At 40.8% G+C, this 22,370-nt stretch overlaps 1 protein-coding gene across 1 annotated transcript in view; it reads left to right on the top strand.

The window, feature by feature from the left end:
- Positions 1-19,366, top strand: part of LOC138150566 (fibrous sheath-interacting protein 2-like) — a 30,217-nt gene extending 10,851 nt beyond the window's left edge. Inside the window, exons 2-4 of the mRNA XM_069073992.1 lie at positions 933-1,481; positions 3,759-3,856; positions 19,266-19,366. Of these exons, the coding sequence (XP_068930093.1) occupies positions 933-1,481; positions 3,759-3,856; positions 19,266-19,275 (657 nt within the window). The 3' untranslated portion in view covers positions 19,276-19,366. The remainder of the gene's footprint in view (positions 1-932; positions 1,482-3,758; positions 3,857-19,265) is intronic.
- The last annotated feature ends 3,004 nt before the right edge of the window (positions 19,367-22,370 follow it).

The following is a 22,370-nucleotide window of genomic DNA, read 5'->3' as shown; positions in this document are numbered from 1 at the left end:
ACCTAGAGCTGGAAGGGTCCTCCAAGACCAACCCCCTCATTTTACAGAGGGGGAAACTGAAGCCCAAGGAGCAGAAGTGACTTTCCCAAGATCACACAGAAGATCCTAGCCCTAGAGTTAATAGGGATCTCAAAGGCTACCAATCTAACCTCTCATTTTACACATGAGCAAGCTAAAGCTCAAGGAGGTTAAGCAACATAACTCTCATTTCTATAGTGCTTTAATGTTTTTGAAGTGCTTTCCTCAAACAATCCCAGGGGACAGATAAAAACAAGGGAATTGGGGCAGCTAGGTGGTGCAGTAAATAGAGCACCAGCCCTGAAGTCAGGAGGACCTGGGTTCAAATCCAACCTCAGACACTTAACACTAGCCCTGTGACCTTGGACAGGTCACTTCCTCCTGCAAAAAGCAAAAAGAAAGTTTTAAAAATGTAGTTCTTTCTCTGACAGAGGATAGCATTTTTCACCATAGGTTCTTCAGAATTATCTGACAATAAATTGTGCCAGATCTACATTGGTGACAGCAATGACAGGAACACTGGGAGTTCCCCTAATGAGATTAGAAGTGCAAAACTTGAACTAGGTGATCTCTAAGGTGCCTCTAAGCTCTTATGCATAGCACATATCTTGGTTATGGACAAGATAAAAATTAGGAGAAAAAAGCCACAATTCATGTTAGTACTCTGTGTATCAAACAAATTAATAAATTAACATTATCATGAATATGGAAAAAATGTAGGAACATGAAACATTCTTTATACATGTCATGTTTCTTAGAAATACTAGTGTACTAGTAAACATTATTTGACAGTAAATCATTTTACTAAATTAAAACTAGAACTCATGTGCAAATCACTGTATGGCAATAAAAGCCTGAGGGGAAAAATACCCTAAGACATTTATTTGAAATATTCACAATCTCTTTAATTTCAGGCCGCTTGCAGGAACTCATTTCAGAATATAAGAAAGCCTGATATCAGCAAAGTGGAACTCTTAAAAGATGTCCGGAGCAAAAAGGACCTCATTATTCGTCTGGTTGCCCATGATATTGATGAAGAAGAGACAGAGAATAGAGAGGATGATGGCTTAATCTCTAGTGAGGAAGAACTTGGTTTCCGAGAAGTTGTTTTAAAAGAAGAGTATGCCTTTGATCTAATGGATATGACTATAAAAGATGAGGAAGAGGAGAAAGTCCCAGAAAGTGAAGTCAGCTTACCCAAGTCTTCACTGAGCTCCAGTAGCCTGAAGAAACTATTATCCATAAGCAAGTGTTGTCAAGCTACTTCTACTACCACACCAGAAAGTATTAAAGGCTCTCCAAGTCAAATCAAGGAACCAAGAACCCAAGAAGTGCCAGAGGAGCCAAATGAGCCAGAAATCCCAGAAGTGCCAATAACTGTCGCAGAAAATGAAGTATTTACCCAAGTAACATCCTTGTCAACGATCAAGTCTTTTGAGTTAGAAGAAAAGTCCAAGTCCTCTGTAAGTGACAAATGTGACCATAAGTTACTTTAGCTGTCTTATAATGGTGGTCAGTTCTTTGATTTTGGAGAACTGAAGCCTCTCAATCCTAAGAGGGGCACCTTTGAATTGGCGGAAGTTAATATGTTCCTAGGCAACCTTCCCCTGATTATGATCTCCAAGGTTCCTTTCATGTCTGAAATTTAGTGATTTCACAATGTCACCCCAGTGCCAATTATATTATCATATTGTAAACAATTCCTTCACTAAATCCTCCTCTGATCCTTCACTGGGACATGAAGGTACAAGCCCAGTGACAGATGGGAAGTGACTGTTGTCTGAGACCTAATTTAGATAATTCCTAGAGACTCAGAGTCAGGTTGGCCACAGAGGGATGACATTTTATCCAAAGCATCTCCCAGAGAAATCAAAATCCATGTCAGCAAAAGGAGCCCCTTACCCTTATCCCCAACAAAATCCTATATCCTTAAAGTAGTGAAGTAAGCTGTAGATGCTTAAAAGATGAATCGACACTGACCTTACTTAGCTGGAGAGAAAGAAACATGGAAATTGAGGCCTTGAGAAAAAACAGCAGGATGTAGTAGATAAAGCTCTAGCCTTGGAGTTAGGAAGCCCTGGGTTTAAATCCTCTCAGACTTCACTTCTCTGTGCCTCATTTTCCTCTTCTAAAGCTGTAGCCCTGTGATGATCCTAAGAAGCATTAGAAAAATAGAAAATGGGGTTGCCCTGAGCCAAGTGTAAAAAAATCATCTCCAAGAAGGCCTCCCATCCCACTTGGGCTCCACTCTGGAGTTGTAGAGTGCTGAGTTTTCTGGACAGGAATTTTCTGCAAGACAGAGTCAGGAGGGTGGAGATCTGTTGTAATGTAATGCCAAGCAAAGGCAACTTCCCAAGGTTCAAAATACCAGCATAGGTGCTCTCCATTTTATTCAGTGACAAATTAAGAACAGAGGGAATCAAAATATGACATCATTCAAAATACAGCATTTACTAAGTGTGATTAAATAATCTCCAAGTACTACCCTACCCCAGGACCTTACATTCATTTAATCAATCACAAAGTCCCTGTTCTACTACTCCACCCCTAGGCTGTACCTTCATTTAGTCCATCACAAAGCCCCTCTTCTCAAATGGAGATTAGTTTCCAATCATAAGTAAAGTACATTCATTTGTTCAATCATAGAACACAAAAAGGTCAAAAGTTCCCCACCCCTGGATCACAATTGAATCTACCCCAGAGTTACAACAAGTTTAAGCACAGCCCTTAATACCCAAATGGAGGTCTTTTCTTCATCTAGACATCAGGCAAGTTCTCAGCAATCTTAGTTCCTGGGGAGACAAAGCTTAGCAAGGCCACAAGATACATTGCCAGTCTCTTCATTAATTCATCCTCTGTCTGCAGAACAGTCCTAGGACCCCTGAAAACATTAGCAAAACCCTCTCCCAGGATTTCTGTAAACATACAACAAGAAAATCCTTCTTCAGGGCTTCTGAACCAACAGAAAGGTTCCCAGACCCCTGCAACAACAGCACTGTCCTTCACCAGTGGACAGTATTCACTCTCTGTCTGCAGGACAGTCTCAGGAGCTCTGAACCAACAGCCAGGTTCCAGAACTTCCTCAACAACAGGACTGTCTTTCACCAGTGGACAAATCTGGCAAAACAACATCAAAACAGACAGACAAAGTACCAGCAAAACAGCCATGTCTCCTCAGTCCTTGGCAGCTCCGGGGGCAGGTCTCAAAAGTCCAGGGTGATTCAAAGTGGCCCTCAGCAATCCTCTCAGTCTCTCTCTCTGGTTCCATGAGGGTGCTGCTTCCAAAAAGTTCTTCTGCCTCTCTCCTGTGTCTCTCCAAATCTATGTCACCAGCTCCTCCCAATTCAGGACTTTCTTTTCACATCAACAAATCCATCCCACAGTGGGATTAACAAGCTCTGGGTTTTAACACAATCAAACCAAAAACCAAGCCAATACAGGGGAATCTTTAAATGCCATTGCTATTACATCTGTCTAGCTAAGCCCCACCCCAAATCCGATGCCCCAGACCATTCATCCTTTTTCCCCATTTTCTTGCCCTCCTCATACAGGGTTTATTTTGGTCTCTTGCGCTTTTACCTTTTCTGTGTTGTTCCCACCAGTATCTCACATGACTCAATAACATTAGAAGTGCTCAGAAGGGCTAGAGCTATCTGGGCAGTTAAGGGTATTTCTATGATAGATTTTCATTTGACTTGCTTAAAACTGCTTTGACGCTTTTCTTGTCCTTTTTTTTTCAGAAAGTAGATGTGGAAACCATTGTTGCAGAACCTGCACATTATGTGATACACAGAACTATGAGCTCATACTCGTACAACCAAGACATGCTTTTCGAAGGGTATGGTATTCAGGTTTTTTTTTTTTAAATAAGTTTATTTTGACCTCCTGTGATAAGCACAAGTCTAATGTGTAAACAGCATAAGAAAAAGACATTAGAAGAGCAAGCACAAGGGAATCCCCCAAAGAGATTGTAAATCAGCCTAATGTCCCTCACCTTCTGTTCTTTAGCCTTTATTAAGCTCATGTTGAAAGATATCCACATTGCCTTTAGCCCTCTAGTGACCAAATCATCTTACTGGTTTCTGTGATCCCCTTTGAATGTCATTTCTCTTTCATGTGAACTTGCTGCTGTTATTGCTGTCTCTAATTACATAGTTGTAGTCAGTGTGTACACTGATTCATCAGTTGGCATCACTTTATACCTTTCTATATGAAAGAAATATGAAATACAACTTGGAAATATGTTGAAGGTAGATTATGGAAGGCTTTAAATGGCAGGCTTTGTATTTTATCCTAGAGGCTAGAGGGAATCATTGAAGACCTTTGAGCCAGACAGTGATATCGGAAGACTCCTTTAGCTGAAAGTCAGAAACTTTTGTTCTCTATAATATAACCATTGAACCTATCACTCTTCCATCTAGGACTCCCTATTTTGGCTACATTGTGGTAGTTTACTGTTTTTGTGTTTCTGTGAAGGTAGCAGAATTTGTTTTCTGAATTTATTTGGGGGTATTTGAGTATTTATTGAGTATTTTTAATACCCAAATGTGGACTGTTTTTGAGAACATTCCATGAAGGTTTGGCTAAGTGAGAATTCACTTACCTAAACTTGACTAATTTTCCCAGACTCTGTTCATGTCTATTATTCCTTTCCTGTTTATCAGTTACCTTCTTTTAAAATGTACTTGCTATGCTATGCTGTTAAGTGGATAATATCAGTATACTTTCCTTACGAATGGTGCATTTCAGCATGTGGTCCCCATGTTTCTATCTCATAATGCTTAGTCATTTGAATTCAGCCTTGCCTGATTATCATGATTAGAGCTTCAGATTTTCTGGAACTGACAGAAGCACTTTTTGGAGCCAGGCCTGTGTCTTCTCCAACTTCTATTAGAGAGCTAATGGTAGCTAGGGAAGCTCCCTCCTTTAATGTAACTTTTTTTGCCATTTATAATCTCGGAGGGTTGTTTGGGGACACTGAGAGATTAGGGACTACTCCTCCAGGGTCATACTGTTGGTATATGTCAAAGACAGGACTTACCTGAAGCACAGAAAAGCTTATTCCAATTTTCCATATTAAATCTGTGTCTTTTGGTGTTAGGTATGTTTTCCAAATGTACTCTATGGTTATCTTGGATTTTTTTGAATCGATTCTGTTTAATAGCAGAAGTCAATTCATTTATAGTCAAAGTTATAATTGCTAAATATGATTCTGCCATAATCTGCTAAATTGTAAGTTTTTATAAGTAAGGAAGGTGCTCTCCCTTCATCCTCTGGAGTTAGTCTAAATCTGTGTAAACATGTGCATGGGAGAACATGCTCATTGATCACCAAACATGGACCCTAAATTCCTACTACTTCCTCTCAAAGTTTTTTAGTGCTCTCAGTCTTTCCCCTTTCACTCCTTTCCTAAACGGAAGTGCTGCTTTGGCCTTATCTGCTCTTTCCTCTTCCTCAATTATCCATTTTTTTCTAACACCTGCAATAAAAGAAGTCTATTTTCTCATTCCTCTTTGCCTTTTACTTTGATGCAATTGGGAATTCTGTTGTAATATATGTATACATATATACATGTGTATATATGTATATATGCATACTTCCACATATGAGTATATCTATCCATTTCACCAAACACACATTCATATACCTATACTTGTCCTTTACTCTTTCTTCCCCCCCAACCCTCAGCCTGTTGGTAGCCTTTAGTTGTCAGTTGAGACAACCTGGCTGCTGCCTTGCTATTTGTTCATTGAGCCAAAGCCACTGTTTCCTAGATGATGATGATGATGGTGATGATGATGATGATGATGATGATGATGAAAGGGGAAGAATATTCAATTTTATTATCTATCATTCTAGTGACTCTGCCGTTTGTTTCCTTTTACCCTGAGACAACTATAGATCATGCCACTCCCTACCACTTGTGTTTTGCTAACCCTGTATAATATTTAAATCTAAACCTCATTTTTAGCCAGCCCACCCCGAAGTTCATAATTGATTTGCACATCAAAGGTCCTAGCTAAGGGTGTCCTCCTTTACCAGTAGAAGTTCTTGGTTGATTTGCACATCAAAGACCTTATTGTGGCTTCTTTTTTCCTGTAATTTTTTTTAATCTTAGATGAATAATTGGTGTTCTTTGATGAGCGATGCTTTTCATCTGATCCACTTGTAAAATCTTCTCTTTGTCAGGGGAGCCCTAGTGTTACACGTTAGTGTGTTTGGGTAAGATGAATTTGGCATTCTTACCTGTTAGTGTCTCATATGTTGCCTATTCTATAGCCTGTCCTTTGATCTTCCCATAATTGAGGTTTTCCTTGTTATTATTTCAGCCTGCCAGTTATCAGAGAAACATTTATTAAGTGCATACAATGTGCAAGGCACTGTACTAAGCACTAGGGATCCAAAAAAAAAAAACCATTCCCTTCAAGGAGCTTACAATCTAATGGAGGAAGACAACCCACAGGATAAGCCACAAAGCAAGGTGGGGAGGGGAACCAGGGAAGGCACCCCATGAAGAGGCAGAGTGGAAAAGTCAGAGAAGTCCCCAAGTACAGGCACGTGAGAAATGATTTCCTGAAATGTGGTGTCCAGGGGCGTCCTCTCTTCACATTTTTGAGGACGTGTGACGGTTCACCACTTGCCTCTCCACAGTCTGTCATCTTGCTCCACCATCTTTCCTCTTGCATCCCCAAATCTCCCTCCAGATGACTTTCCATCACGTTTTGCAGCCTTTGGGGATTTTAATAGAACAATTCGATTTCTTATTAGCTCCTGAATTTTGTCTATTTTCCACAGGACTGTCAATATTCATTTTCATTATCATTCTGTCTTGTTCCTTTTTTTTGGCAGGGGGAGGGGGAGAATGCCTAATGAGCAGTATCAGGAATTCTTTATTTCCCTTTAAGTGTTTATTATTAAATTTGATGAGTTTTGTGAAATTTGTGAAAGTTCTGGCTTCATTTGGGGACCACTGTTGATACTACTTTGTCCTTTTTTCCTTCTGTTATCTTTTCTTTGAACTCCTTCAATGCAGAAAATATATTCATCATGTTTCTGGGATTATTTGTCGTCCTCGTTCATTTCCTTAACCATTCCTTTTCCCTTTTTGAGAGGCCATTATCTTTGCAGGATCTTTGATTATCCTTTCTTCTTACCTCTTCTCCCTCACCTTTTAGACATTTTGAGATATTTCTGCCTCTATTCTTATGGAGGGTATTGGGGATCTGGGCTTTCTAATACCATCTTTTGAAAAGGTAGAAACTCTCAATTGTACCAGTATTTAAGTAGCAATCTAAGTGAAAAGAAGAATTGTTTAGTGGGAAAAGCACAGGCTTTGGAGAGAAAGGAAGTGGATTTGATTCATGCCTGTGCTATTTACTGGGTCCTCCTCTGTAAAATACAGGGAGAGGATTAGAGGATCTTGAAGGCTCCTTCAAGCTCTAAATGCTCTGATCTGATTTTTATGCCGTCAACAACAGTATAAAGCAGACGAAATTCCATACCATGTCCTCTCAAGCACCAGGCAACCAGGGCCATTTAGATACCTTGGCTATATAAAACCCTTCTCCCCGCTGTGGTTTCCTTTCCTGGTATGCCCCTTCTTCCAGATCTTTCCCTCCTGTCTAGTACCCAGAGCACCTTCTGGGAGGGAGAGAGGAGCTTTGCCCACCAGCTCCTCCTCTGCCAGGCCCCACCCTCCATTCCCTACAGGGATGCAGCCCCTGGGCTGAGGTTTACTTCCTCCGTTTCACCTGGTGGCTGCACCCCAGGTGAGTATCCCCTCCTACTTGCCTCAAGTGCTAAATGCCAAACCACCCCAATGGTTAGCAACTAGGACTTAAAATAATAGTAAGTACTTTGGAATTGGCAGTAACAGAGGTGAGAGAAGATGCAGATAAATCTAAACCAAGGTTAATCCAGGTATCACTGTAATTTGTTTCTACAACATTCTGCTTGGCTTGGGACCTGGAAGGGAACATTTTTGTCATGATTTGACTATATCAATACTTGACAAGTTGCTCTTTTAAATAATATGTAATTCTTTCCTTTACTGACTAAATGGAAAATGAAACTTTCTCTTTTTTTTCTAGAAAAGACAACGCAGGATTGAGCAAGAAAACAACTGACAGTTAGATTACTTTTTTAAATTTTAATTAGAGTATATTTAAGAAACATTGTCAGTGCTTTGATACCTTTTAAATTTGAAGTTATTAAATAATACTAATAATATACATAAAATATTTCAAAATATACATTATTTAATCCTTATTAGTCCTCCCTCCATGCCTTAGTATACTGTCTTCATGATCTGTTATGGCTGAAAACATTGATTTCTGCAAGGTCAAGTTTCTAATGAGGTTTCTCATACTCTTAACTAGGGAAGGTCTTGGAGGTCAGAAGCTGTTACTAAACCTGTCTTTGAAGCCCAAGAGCCAAGTATTACCTTCATGTTATGCTAAAGCATTGAGGGAAGACTTCAGTACAAGAATACTTATAGGAATACTCATGTTTATATAGCACTTGAATGTTTATAACCAAGCACCTTACAAGGAAGGTGGTACATTCGTGATGATTACTATTTTGAAGATGAGGAAATGAAGCCCCAGAGAAGGGAAGGGACTTGTCCAATGTCACTTAGGAAAGAAGGAAGGAAGGAAGGGTTAGAGCCTTGGCTGTAAGATATGAATTTATCTAAATATCTTAACTCGGGGCTTTTACGCTCTAGAAAAGAGTTATTAAGGTAGCAGAGCTGGTAATTTCATGAAACTTAAGTCCAGTAGGGGAGCTTTTGAACTTTCCACTTGACTCACTTCTTAAGGCTGCCAGAGTAGAAATCTTCAGAATGCCAACAGTTTGCCTTTTCAGAAGTGAATAATTTATACACACAACTCACAGTCAACACAGCAGTGGCTTGTTTGTCTGAACCATTATTATGATATGCTAAATGTTGCCACAGTTTGACTTTACAACAACTAAGCTCTCATGGCAAATATTTGAGTATTCTAATACTTGAATGGAAATATTGGAAGTATCATTGCTAGTCTGAGGGTTGTATTGCTTCCCATTGAAATGTAAAAAAATCCAAGAGTTAGGAAGGCCTCTGGAATTGTAGGTATATCCTCTGGGGGTGAGCCATGGAAGGACATGGACAAGAATGGCCTAGGTTGTGAGGGTGAGGCTGGATTAAGATCTGGATTAATGGAGGGAACACATCTGTGGATAAGATCACAGATCCATAGAAAAAGTAGAGAATCAAACATTCAGGGTAACTGTCACATATAGTTTCGCCAACATTAGTGGTGTGGACTTGGAGGCAAGGGAGAAGGGAGGACAGGGGTATAGGCCAAGGAAGAATATCTGTAGTCTGAAGCAGTTAAAGTAGCCAAAAATCAGTAATTGGGGAGGGAGGAGATGAAAGAAGACAGATGACCTCTTTTTTTCTACAGTCAGCCTGCACAGTATTGAGGACCACACCTCTTTAGGCTGCAGGTTTAGTCTGGAGAGATTCCAATTTAACAGACTTAAGCACCCAGTAATTCAGGTTGTGGGATGTTGGGCAATGTTTCTATCACCAGGCGTGATAGAAATTTGGTCACTTTTCAGGCAGGGATCTTAGACTTACAACTTTGTGTTTTGCTCACAGTGTATCTGGAAGAGTCCAAGACACTAGATGAAACAAGCAGCCTTCAGGTATGTATTTCAAAGTCACACCTAAGAGTGGAGGGTGAGGTGAGAACAAAACAGCAGAGTTGGCTTGAAGCAAATACAGCCAATATGACTTGGAGGTCACTGAAAAGAGCCTTCCTGACTCTCCTGTGACCTGAAAGTCCATGATTGCCAAATGCTGTCCCCTGTAGAGAGCCATCCCATTAATAAGAGCTACCATTTGGCCAGGCAGTCCTCACAGGAGCACCAGAGAAATCTCAAGATTCCAGTTTTATAGTTGAAGTAACAAACTAAGGGGAAAGACCTGATGATGGTCATTGCTGATAGTGGAATTTGGTACCCACTCTGGCTGTCATTCTCCTCCGTATATGTCAAGGTGACCTGATTATTTTTACAAGGTCTGCCTTCCTTTTTTGTTGTTTAAAAAGTTTAATCAGGGGCGGCTAGGTGGTGCAGTGAGTAGAGCGCCTGGAGTCAGGAGGACCTGAGTTCAAATTTGACCTCAGACACTTAACACACACAAACAAAAAACCTAGCTATGTAACCTTGGACAAGTTACTTAAACCCAATTGCCCTCCAAAAAGCAAAAAAAAAAAAGTTTAATTTTGGGGGGTGGCTAGGTGGCACAGTGAATAGAGCACTGGCCCTGGAGTCAGGAGGACCTGAGTTCAAATCTGGCCTCAGACACTTAACACAAAAAACTAGCTGTGTGACCGTGGACAAGTCACTTAACACCGATTGCCCTCCAAAAAAAAAAGTTTAATTTTTTTTCAATTGACAAACTTTTATTTTCTTTCCCTCTCCTAATTGAAGAAAAAAAAGGGAAAAACAAAACTCTTGTGACAAATTTTCCAAGCAAAACAAATTCCTCATATTGGCCATGCCCAAAAAGTATCTAGCTGATCCTGCGCCCTGAGCTCATCCACACTGTCAAGTGGGCGGCCTACTTCACCATGGTCTTCTGGAATCATGGTTGCTCATATTTGCATTGCTCCAAGTTTTTAAAGCTTCCAAAGTAGTTTGTCTTTACAATGTTGTAGAAATTGTTTTCTTCAGTTTTCATATTCAATGACCTTGCTTTAGAGTGTCCATGACCCCAGTTAAAGCACCCAGTGTTCTCCCCTCTGTTAAAAGCTGCTCAGAAAAGAAACTATTGTCATTGAGCCCTTCCTATAAATGAGCAGGAAGGTATTGCTTTATCTAAAGGAATTCCCATTTGTACTGTATGTATAATTGGGGAATAGAAGGCTTTATTTATTGTCTTAAGAAAGGAGTTTCAAGCATCAGTGAGTGAAGGATGAGGGCATTTGAGTCCATTCCTGGGCATGTAAGATGAAATATTTGCAGGTAAGGGTAGCCCTAGCTGCTTCCTTTGGACAAGTGCTTTCTAAGATCCTTTCTCCCCTAGGCAGTTTATAAAAGCAGCGCTAGATTGCTGCTTACATGTTTGTGAACTGGTTTCACACTACAGATCTCTGTGTGCCATAGTAGTCTGTCATAGATTGCTTACTGTGGGGCTGGGTTCCTTTTCTGCTGTGTGTGGTGGGGGCATGCAGGATGGGTTGTATTGTGTACTGCTGAAGGTCTTAAAGGGCTGGGCACTGATGATATTGGGTCCTAAGGGCAGTGGCGGCTGCGTCTTTGATAACTCCTGAGCCCTTCCGTGGTGTCTACAGAAGGCCCATGGTAGAGGTCACAGGACTTCAGTATCTCGTACTAGGGAAGAAATTGATGTTTTCTTTTTTTATTTTGGTTAAGTTTATCACCGTCAACGAAGAAACCAAGTCACCCTCGAAGACCTCCAAGGAGGGCACACCAAGTATGTGACATGGTCTTCAAATATTAATTAAAGTTCCCACTATGTTTCCTTTGAAGATTTGTGATCCTTTCTCTTCCATGGTTGCTGTCCCTGGGGCCAAAGTGGCAGAAGCCTTCCCTTTTGTTAGCAGGTCCCCCAGTAAACAAAGTTATTTAGTCTCTCTCTGATTTAGGCTTTTTACTAATTCAGACAGGGCTTCCCTTCTCCCATTCCAAGAGATTATGGGATTCAGATCCTTGATCCCATCTAATTTAAAATTCCTCAATTTACAGAAGAAATGAAAATGCCTTACTCATGGTCACATAGCTAAAACTCAGTAGAGATGAGATTTGAATCCAGGTAGTCAGTCTGAAAATGCAGGGCAGTGGATGCTGGTACTCCTGTGAATGGTTTCACTTGCTATTATATAAGATCATGTGTGTAGAAAGGGTTGGGGTTTCCTGTCTCAGGATCTCTTAATAAGTGGAGGTAATTGCTTGCAGAGAGGTTTAAATGTAGAATGAAAGCAATTAATGAATAAGTTTAGTTCCAATGCAGTCTGGTTGTAAGGATATGAGAAGTCATGTCGTGCCAAAAAGATGGTCAGAAGATGTCAGAGAAAGAAAGCAGAGGCAGGGCCAAGATAATTGTACTGAAAAGCAATTATATGGAGGTGAGAAATTGTAGTTGTAGGCAGTGTAAGTGTGCATGTGAAGAATATAGGTGTAACTTGGTTATGGAAGGGTTTGACAGGAGGCAGAGTTCCTTTCATAAGGGGGGGAAGGGAGAAGAGGGGGGCAGAGAGAGACAGAGACACACACCAGTATTTCATTTCACCAAGGTTCTGAAAGTCAACTCTGAGGAAGAGAGAGAGAGAGAGAGACCAGTATTACATTTCATCATAGTTTTGTTCTGAAAGTCAACTGGGAGGGAGAGGGAGGGAGGGAGGAAGAGGGAGAGAAAGGGATGGAGGAGGGAGGGAGGAGAGAGGAGAGGGAGAGGATGGAGAGAGGAGAGAGGGAGAGAGTAGTATTTAATTTCATCATTTTTTCTGTTCTGAAAGTCAACTGAGAGACAGAGACACACAGACCAATATTTCATTTCATCACGGATTTATTTTGAAAGTCAACTAAGAGAGGAAGAGAGATACACACACACACCAGTATTTCATTTCATCACGATTTTTTTCTGAAACAACTTTGAGAGAGAAAGATAAACCAGTATTTTATTTCATCATGATTTTGTTCTGAAAGTCAACTTTGAGAGAGACTGATCAGTATTTCATTTCATCATTGTTTTCCTCTAAAAGTTGAGAGGAGAGGAAGGAAGGAGGGAGAGGAAGAGAAGAAGGAAGGCAGAGAGAGGGGGCAGGAGAGAGAAAATGAGAATTGTTTCATTTCATTATGGGTTTGTTCTGAAACTCAACTTTTGAGGGGGGGGAGGGAGAGGGAGGCAGAGAGGGGGAGAGGCGAGACAGAGACAGGGGAGGGAATATTTCATTTCATCACGGATGTGAGAGAGAGAGAGAGAGAGAGAGAGAGAGAGAAGTGTTTCATTTCATCATGGTTTTGTTCTGAAAGCCAAATTTGAGAGAGGGATCAAGTTTAGAAACAGTGATGGTCTTAGAACCCTGTATTTTCACATCAGCTTAAGGGATTCAAGATAACATACCTTAAGGTAATCCACACACCCTCATTTTAGAGATCCCACCAGGGTCTAGAGAGGAAAAGGGACTTAGCTAAGAATACCACTTCGGCCAGGGAATCTAGGGCGGTCTCCAAGTAGGAGATTTGGCTCTCCAAGTCTCGGATATCTGCGTACACTTGGGAGGTGAGGGCTTCAAAATGACTATTTTCTTGTAGTTCCGTGGTTCCCATTGCTGCTGAACCTGCTATGCCTAGACCTGAATTATTCCTGAACCTGCAGGGGTTATGGTAGAGTATGGGTTAAGGGGCCCATGAGGAGTTTGATCAGCGTCCGGAGGTGGGTTGAGGACTGGGTTGGGACCCGTGGGAGTAAGATCCCTTGGCACCGGAGTGCACTGAATAGTGAACAAGGCTCCGGGATCCCTTCCTACAACATAAAATCTAATTCCCCAGGTCCTCCCCGTTTTCCAAGTTTGTTTAGTCCAATTTAAAACCCTGATGACAACCAGGTTACATGATTTAGGGTGTTACAATGAAATGAAATATGGTGGTCACAGTTGCCACTGGAGACCAACTCAGCAATGGTGACACAATCCCAATTGATAGAGTGATATTTCCCGGTCCCCCCACAATCGGGAGACCCATCCTCAGGGCAGACATATAACTGGGTTGACCAAAGGCTGCTTTTCTGCTCCACAAGCAGCACCATCGGTCCCCACAAAATACATGCCTGTGTAGGGAAACAACATAAATCTGGGGCTAAGCAGGGTACAGAGATCAAAGGAAAGGGTGGGCTGGCCATGAGTCACATTTTTTAAATTAGAGTCCCATCAATTGTCCTAGTAAGAGTTCAAGAGTCCAAAGTGGGAGTGTAGGGGTTAGGACCAATGAAAGGCAAGAGTGCTAGAAGCAGGAACATCACAACAGGCTCTTGGTTTTCAATTGTAAGTCACTGGTGGGTTCTGCCACTCACAGGTCTGGAGAGCTGGGAGGAGTCGTCACTGACGTGGGAGCGGTGAATCCAGGCTTTCCTTCCAGTCACTTTAACAGCAGATGGGGTAGTCAGTATAATCTGGTATGGGCCAGTCCAACGGGGCTCAAGTGAGGAGTCTCGAGGTAGTTTGCGGGTGGGCACTCAATCTCTGATATTCACTGAGTGTGCAGGATCTTAGGGTGGCACCTGATACACTGCCCTAACCAAGTTTTGGACGTCTCAAGGAGCCTGGAGGGACTTGAGAAGTAAATCATTAACAGTCATACATAACAGCATTCAACACCCGAAATACAATAGGAGGTGGGGTGCTGAACAGAATCTCAAAAAGAAAAGTAATTTTACACATATGTATTCAGTTACAAATATTAACACTTGCTTAGATGATAGAATAATTACAAATTCAGATTAAAACAGCAAGTTCTTCTCTGCTTTACAATTTGTTACATCAGGGTCTCTTAGAATCACACTAGAGATTTTAAAAATTCCTTATAAAGGTATTTTCCTTCAAAACAGTTTCAATGATCACTAAACGTTTGTGAAGGAAGTTAATTGAAAACTTTTAAAATGATCTTAAGCAGTTTGCATAAACTTTCTGTACATAGTCTAATTCTAGATGAAAAATAATATTAGATTTTCCAATAAGCTAACATAAAAAAACTCATATCTTTTACTGATCACTTGCTCTGAGCAGAGAAACCTGTTACAGAAGGAAAAAAGGCAGGGACATGTGACATTCCAAATATGCCAGGAGAAAACGTCCTTGGCTCTGTGTAAATTCAGGTACAGTTACAGATATTCCATCTCATGCAGCATCTGTTCCACCTCATAGCTAGATTCAGGAATAGGTGGGAAACATTCCTTTTCAAAGGAACCTCATGGATAAACTGAGCCAGGAGGGATCCCATTCCAGAAAGAGGCTAAGATTGTCCCTTCAGCCGTTACCAAATGTAGACTTCCACCTGTTAACAGCACAGGATCACATTCCTCTGAGTAGCTAGTGGCATTTCCTCTCAGATGCTGATTTAATACAGACAACTATACCCAAATTCAGACTCAAAATAAAATTTAGTTATGGTCCCAAGTGCCTTTTTACCTTAAACAACAAGCCTCACCAATCACAACTTAGAGTCAGTTATAATTACTTCTATTCTCATGGGGCTGTGATGAACAATAAAAATGTATCAGATTTTATAATGTAAGGAATTCCTTTTCCTTCTAAAATATAAAAGCCAATTTATAAAAATCCTTTTTGATCTTTGCAACTTCTTAACAAGTTAGGTTCATTTAAAACTTCCTTTCTCAGGTTGAATGACCTTGCCTGGAAATAATTTCTAGAGAACTTAACAGTTTTACAACATAAGGAAAAATTTATATGAGTTGTAAGCAGGAGAGACTGCTCTGAATGGGCAGAATTAGTCAAACAAATTTTCATACAATAATCAATAAACAATTTTAGGTTTTAACATTAAAACATTAGCCCAAAATAGCTTAGTTAACAGTTTTACAAGTTTTTCTGAATAGCAGATATACATATTTAAAGTAACACTACGGGTCTTACACAATTTTCTCCTCACTCAGGTTTTACAATATACAGTGTAGAAATACGACAATAATATAAACTACAAGATGACATTACATTAATTGCCTTTTCAAGTTACATATAAGAATGATTGATCTTACCAAGTAAAGATGCTAGTTGACTTCTGACCTCATTTTCTCCTCTCTTTTTCTCATCTCCCCACTTTATAGATGAATTAAGACTCAGGGTTAAATGATTTATTCTAGGTCACACAATCAGTCAGGGGAGGGTTCAGAACACACTGTTTCTTACTGACAAGTTTTTTTTTTAAGCTTCCAAGCATATCGCTTTATTAAGCAATGCACACCAATTACATAACAAATCTTTTCCAGGCCTTCCTCAATTTTGCTCCCAGATACAGGGGGAGACACACTTTGATGCATTAAAAACCATCAAATAAGTCCAATTAATTAAAAGAAAAATTAACCAGGCTGGGGCGGCTAAGTGCCACAGTGAATAGAGCACCAGCCCTGGAGTCAGGATGACCTGAATTCAAATCCGGCCTCAGACACTTAACACAAAAACTGGCCATGTGACCCTGGGCAAGTCACTTAACCCCAATTGCCTCTCCAAAACAACAACAACCACAACAAATAATTTAACCAGGCTACAAAATTAGGCAATCTGATTTCTAAATGGAGGAAAGATTTGGAGCTTTCCAAGTTGGGAAAGGGAATGTGAACAAATGCAGTAGCCTAAAATCAGAAAATTTGGTGTTCCATTCCCTTCAAGTGTCTGTATTCAATCAAAGAAACATGGAAACAATAACTGAGTAATCAGTAAAGGGCCAGTTAACCAAGCTGGTGACCTTAAACTTCGGTTTTTGTAGTGCCAAATAGTAATCAGAATGAATTCAATTACCTGGATCTACATTCCCAATGATGTTGTATAGTTCTCTTTCTGTGACCCAGGAAAGGGTTAAGTGTTAGTCCTATTTCAAAGTGCAGCTTGAAAACCTACTTCTCTTTGATCCTTGAAGTGACCCCTTTTCCCTTAGACAGATTTTTGGGGAGAAATTTCCCATTCTCTTTCTGTCCATTTGTCTTTCTACTTCGAGAACTTTGGCCGGAGTTCATGGAGTAAAAAGAGAAGTGTTTTTTGTCTTTTTTTTTATTGGCCAGCAGCCATTCTTTAAGAGATTATCAATCTTTCTAGCTCAGGTACAGCATTCTTTTGGCTGCTTGGGTGCATTTGGCTTACAGAGTGGCAGATTTAAAATTTCTTTAAACAGACAGAATATACAAAAAAACCGCAGCAGGGCAAAAGGGAGAAGATTTCCTCTTTTCTACCTGCCAGTATCTCAGAGACAGGATATACACAAAACAACACCAGTGTCATCTAGCAAAAATTCACAAACAAATAGACAGTTTAAGATACAGCAACACTTTAACAGCAAACACAAAATTCATAAGAGAGGGAAAAGAGAAAAAAAAAACAGAAACTGGGCACTCAGTCAGCATCCTGACCTTGGAGGCCTGTAGGGGCCGTACTGCCTTGTCCAGCTTAGGCTCCTACCTTTACCTGGGGCTGAGAGAAAGAGTTCTTGGTGATCACCCCCTAGGCACTTTCACAGACTGAGTACTCACCGAACAGAACACTCTTGGATGGAATTGAAAGAATTTGGATAGGACTCAGGTTCTGGTCCGCTCAGGGAAGCAATTCGAGCCTGGGACCAAGGAATTTCACTCGGTGGCCTCCCCTAGGTCAGACTGCTCTCCTGGCCCTCCAGGGAGCCTGATCCAGCTGTCAAAACAGAGCCAAAGGCTATCTTGGTGGAACCTCCATCTGTAATGGACACCGAGACATAACAGGACAGCTAGGCCAATTATAATTTGATAGGAGTGTTTATTAACCAGCCGGGGCTGCCTCTCAGACCAGAAAGACAGTAGCAAGCTTTCTGTTAGACATAATTTTATAGACAATGTGATTGCTAGCAACAGAACATGTTTCTAAGGGGTTAGCATTGTTTCCATTGAAGTGGAGCTTTCTCAGTATTATTCTTATCGAAGCAAAACATTCTCAGTATTATTCCTATTGAAACAAAGCCTTAGTATTATTTCTACTGAAGCAATACAGACCTGAATCTGTGGGAATCTGTGGCATGTTTTTAGCAACACGGGTGAAACATTTCTTTACTATTGGAGCCTATTAGGTGGTTTCCAAGGAACCCAGTAGGGGTCCCCTCTAGCAGGTTTAAGGAGGCTCTAGTGTATAATTTCTGGTGGGCATTTCAAAACCAAGAGTCACCTACCCAGCTAACCAGAGTATCATGTTTCAGGGGAAAATATGGTCATTCAGTGAAATAGAAGACTTTCAAGCATTCTTGCTAAAAAAAAACCAGAGTTGAATAGAAAATTTGACATTCAGATACAAGAAGCAAGAGAAGGTAAACAGGGAAAAGAAATCATAAGGAACTTATCAAAGTTGAACTATTAACATTCCTATTACATGGAAAAACAATAATTGTAACTTATGAAACTTTTCTCAGTAGTTGAATCTTATTGACTCACTGGCCAATCAAGAAGTATCTACTGAAAAACAAGCCTCCCACCCCAGGCTCCAGGTGTACTTTAGCCTAGGGGCAGGGAAGATCTTAAAAATTTACATTCCCATCACACCTGGGGATCAAATCTGGGCTCAGATACTTAGCACCACACCCAGAAATAACTGGCCATGTAACCTTGAGCAAGTTACTTAATCCCAACTGCTTTAAGGAAAAAAAAAATACATGGAGGCAGGAGGTGGTGTATCCAGACTGGGGAAGAGTTTAGTTAGTACAGCTTGAGAAAAACAGAGAAAACTGTGTGAAGGGGAGGTGCACAAAATAAAGCTGTAATACCAAGTTCAGGAATTTGTATTTCATCCCAGACTAGGCAAACATGCTGTTGAGCAGAGAAGCAACATGGCCAGACCTATGGTTTAGACAGATTACTTGGGCAGCTGTGTGAAGGATGGATCAGAGTGAGGAGAGACCAGAGGCAAAAAGAGCAGGTAGAAGGACCTAGACTAGCTTTGTGGCAGTGGGAATGGAAAGGAAGGGATGGATAGGACAAATATTGTAAAGGTAACATGGCAACTGATTTGTTGGGGAGGGAGGGGTAATCCAGCATGACTCCCTGGTTTCAAGCCTATGTGACTAACAGATGCTGGACCAAAGAGCAGGTTTGGATAGAGATGGATTCCTTTTTGGACACTTGGAGTTTGAGGGGCAAGAAAAGGCAGCCATGAGAGGCCAATTTGGCCTGGGATTAGGATGTATGAAGGGACACATGTAAAATAAGACCAGAGAAGTAAATTGACAAAAGATTGTGGAATGCTAATGCTCCCTCCTACCCAGGTTTATCTTAAAACTCACATAAGGAAACCTCTGAACATGCTTTGTAAAACATGAAACCCTAGAGAAAAGAAATGACAAAGTAAGAGAGGAAAGGGCTAAGAGTAGGAGATGCTTCCAGGTAAGCTAGGTTCGAGCAGCCCAAGGCCTAGCTTTGCTCATAGAGGAGTTAAAAAGGGTCTGAAAGCTCTAACCTAGCTATTCACACTTCCTTTGATGTCTGTCTACAGGAACTCCTAGAGCCCAAGTTTCCAAACGGTTTTCCAAAGTGCTTAAGAAGGTGTCTTCAGCTCTGTCAAGGGTATTTTCTCAATCAAGCCCCACTACTGACCACTTAAGCAGGAGGACAAGCCTTGAAAATGCTGTACGTACTTAATGTCAAAGAAAATTAAATATATTTTAAAACAGTCAGGGTGTGTCAAAGGAGTGGATAGATAAACTGGAGTAGCTGAAGCCTGCCTGCAGGGCTTAAGGGGGAGGGAGCATTTGTTTCCTCATCGATAAAAAGGGTTCTGAGAAAAGTGCACTCTAGACAAGAGAGCTTTCTATCCTAAGCATTTCAGAATTCCCTAAGGGGTAAGGTAACAGGAGAGGTGATGACAAAAACCAGAGCTTTGTATTTCAAAACAACTTGGTGACCTGCCCAGCTTCACACAATAATATGCACAACACTAGCCCAAGTACACAATTTGCAAAAATGCAATAAAAGCTCCCCCCCCCCCACACACACACACACACAGAGCTTATACTAGAGACTATAGGGGAGAGGAGACTAACCTAACACACAGGAAATGTGGTATAATGGAAAGAAGACAGGCCCCTAGGCTTCAGTGCTGGCTCTATTTACTAGTTGAATGACCCGGTCGATCTTTCTGGACCTCAAAACTGCCCCATCTCTAAAAAGAGGGATCTAAAGCCCCTTCCTGCTCTAACATTGTAGAATTAGAGAACAATATAAGGCAGTGTATTAGCAAGCTAAGACCCTGTCAAGAAGACGGGTTCAAATCCTACCTGACACATACTGACTATAACCTCAGGCAACATAGACGAATTGCCTATCTGCATCAGTGGAGAAAATTCATACCCAAAGAATTTCCCAAGCTGACAAAATTACAGGTCAAGAGTTAAAAGAAAATCATTAAATGCTAGGTACTATAGGAAATCAGACAAAGAGAAGTTGATGTAGACTGAAAGAAAAGAAAGAGCTTTATGAAGCACTCAAATTGGGCCTTTGTGCAATACAGAGGTTTCCACAGGTAAGGCCCCACTTTTCACTGTAGCTATCCTTTCGTTCAGTGGTTAAATAATTTTAACATATGCAATCAGGAAATGTTAAAATCTGTAAGAAATGTTCATTTACTCAAAGGACTGAACAAAGCACCAAGAAGATTTGAATCTCCTCTTTTTTAGGATCAGCTTTGTCTTCCAAACTCTACCTATGAGCTACCCTTGGGAATATCCAATTCAGTTTTGTAAAGCCCATCACTTGGTACAATGCTGCTGAATCAACCTTTTATGAAATCCATCTAATGTAATTGAGGAATTATTTTGGATGGCTTTCCAATGAAAGAAGAATCTCTTCCTTGCCATAAGAAAGCAAAAACCAAGCAAGTTACCAACATCTCGTTCCCAGTGGTGTTACTTTGCTCTCCTAAGTGACTAAACTACAGCAGGAGCTTATTTATCAACAGAAAGACATCTGACTATCCCTTTGTTTTCCACCCAGACTTGTGATTTCACTAGCATAGGGAATTCCCAGTGAGAAAACCCATTCTACCAATGTAGACTGGCACCTATTCTGCAACTTAGTGTCTTAGAGAATTGCATAGAGCACTAAGAGGTTAAAGGAGCTTATAAAAGATCACACAGTATGTGTCAGTGGGTAGCACTTGAACCCAGGTCCTCCTGAGTCAGGTCCCTAGAGGTCAGCTTTCTAGAGATCCACCATTTCTCCATCTGTTACGTCTAAAAATGCTTTTCAGAGGCAGAGACTATCATCACTACTACAATCTTTAGTCATCATCCCTCGATGTCCATAAATAAATGCTCATTAACTCTATTACTTGGGGCTCAGGAGAGTTCATTCTGAAGGTCTCTTCATAATTAATATATGCAATAAGCTCATTTTATAAGACTAACCTGGAGGAAAAAAACCTGGTATGAAAGAGCCCTAGCCATGGAGTCAAAGGGCCCAGGTTCAAAATACTTACTAGCATCGAGCATATTACATGCTACTTACTATCAGTGTAAGTTTGAGCAAGTCCCAATCTTTGAGCTTTGATCTCCTTCTCTACAAAATGAGGGGGTTGAACTTGATGGTTTCTGATGTTCCTTCCAGCTCCAGAGTCTACAATCCTACAACTCAGGGCATAACTGTACCACTATAATGTTGGAATAGAGGCTGCAACCCTAAAATGAGAAAAGATTGAAAGAAATTATATAGGTAGACATTGAAAAATAATGATTAACAGGCCACATTCCATTTTTATACAAGCCAGATCTGAAGAGAACAGTGGGTCTGTATTTGACCATTTCAAATGAATTACAGAGTAGAGGCAGCATGTCACAGTACGTAAGAGAGCTGGCCCAGCAAGTGGGAAGCCCTGGGTTCAAGTCCTGCCTCTGACCTATCCTGGCAATGTGAACCTTGACAAGGTCACTTCACCTCAGGCAGCTCTTGAAGATTAAACTGAAGAGAAAATGCTTACCTATATAGGTTAAGAAAGTTTCACTGGTTGGGAACTCCCTTTATGAATAAAATCTCAGGTCCAGTCCCTCTCCCTGTCCCTATCTTCCAGAAGTTAAGGTTCTACCTATACTTTCATGACATACTGTTGTGGGTCACAGTCAGATCCCCAAGTGGAATGGGTTAGGTTAAGAGGGGTCTGTAGCCAGCCACTCCCATTCACAAAGTATTAGTTAGCTTCTAGGAATTCCCAAGCCCTGTCAAAGAGGGGAAAAACAGAAAAGTCCAAGCAGAAAGAGAGCTTAGATAGTCCAACTCTCTTACTTGAAGGAGGAAAGCAAAGGTCTGAGAAGGGTAATGACTGACCAGCATCATGCAGCTAATAAGTCAAAGAACTAAAACTTGAATTCAGGCTGCCTGGCTCTTTCCACACCACCATGTCCTAAACCTTGTCTGGACTCCTTTGGCAGTGTAAAAAAAGCCTACAGACCCCTTCTCAGGATAATATTTTGAAATGCATAAAATACAATACATAGGATTGCAAAGGGAAACAATTATATTGAATTACAGCTATTAAGAACTCCTGTACTTCACTTACATTTGGAGGGTCTACAGCATTCTGATTATACTACTCAAGAAAGCAAGGGAA

The sequence above is a fragment of the Petaurus breviceps genome, unplaced genomic scaffold (assembly GCF_028583685.1).
Source record: "Petaurus breviceps papuanus isolate PSGF00001 unplaced genomic scaffold, PetGlider_PUasm1.0 90881, whole genome shotgun sequence".
NCBI classification, from domain to species: Eukaryota; Metazoa; Chordata; class Mammalia; order Diprotodontia; family Petauridae; genus Petaurus; species Petaurus breviceps.
Note: the sequence above shows the minus strand (reverse complement) of the source record. Positions and strands in the feature narration are given on the sequence as shown.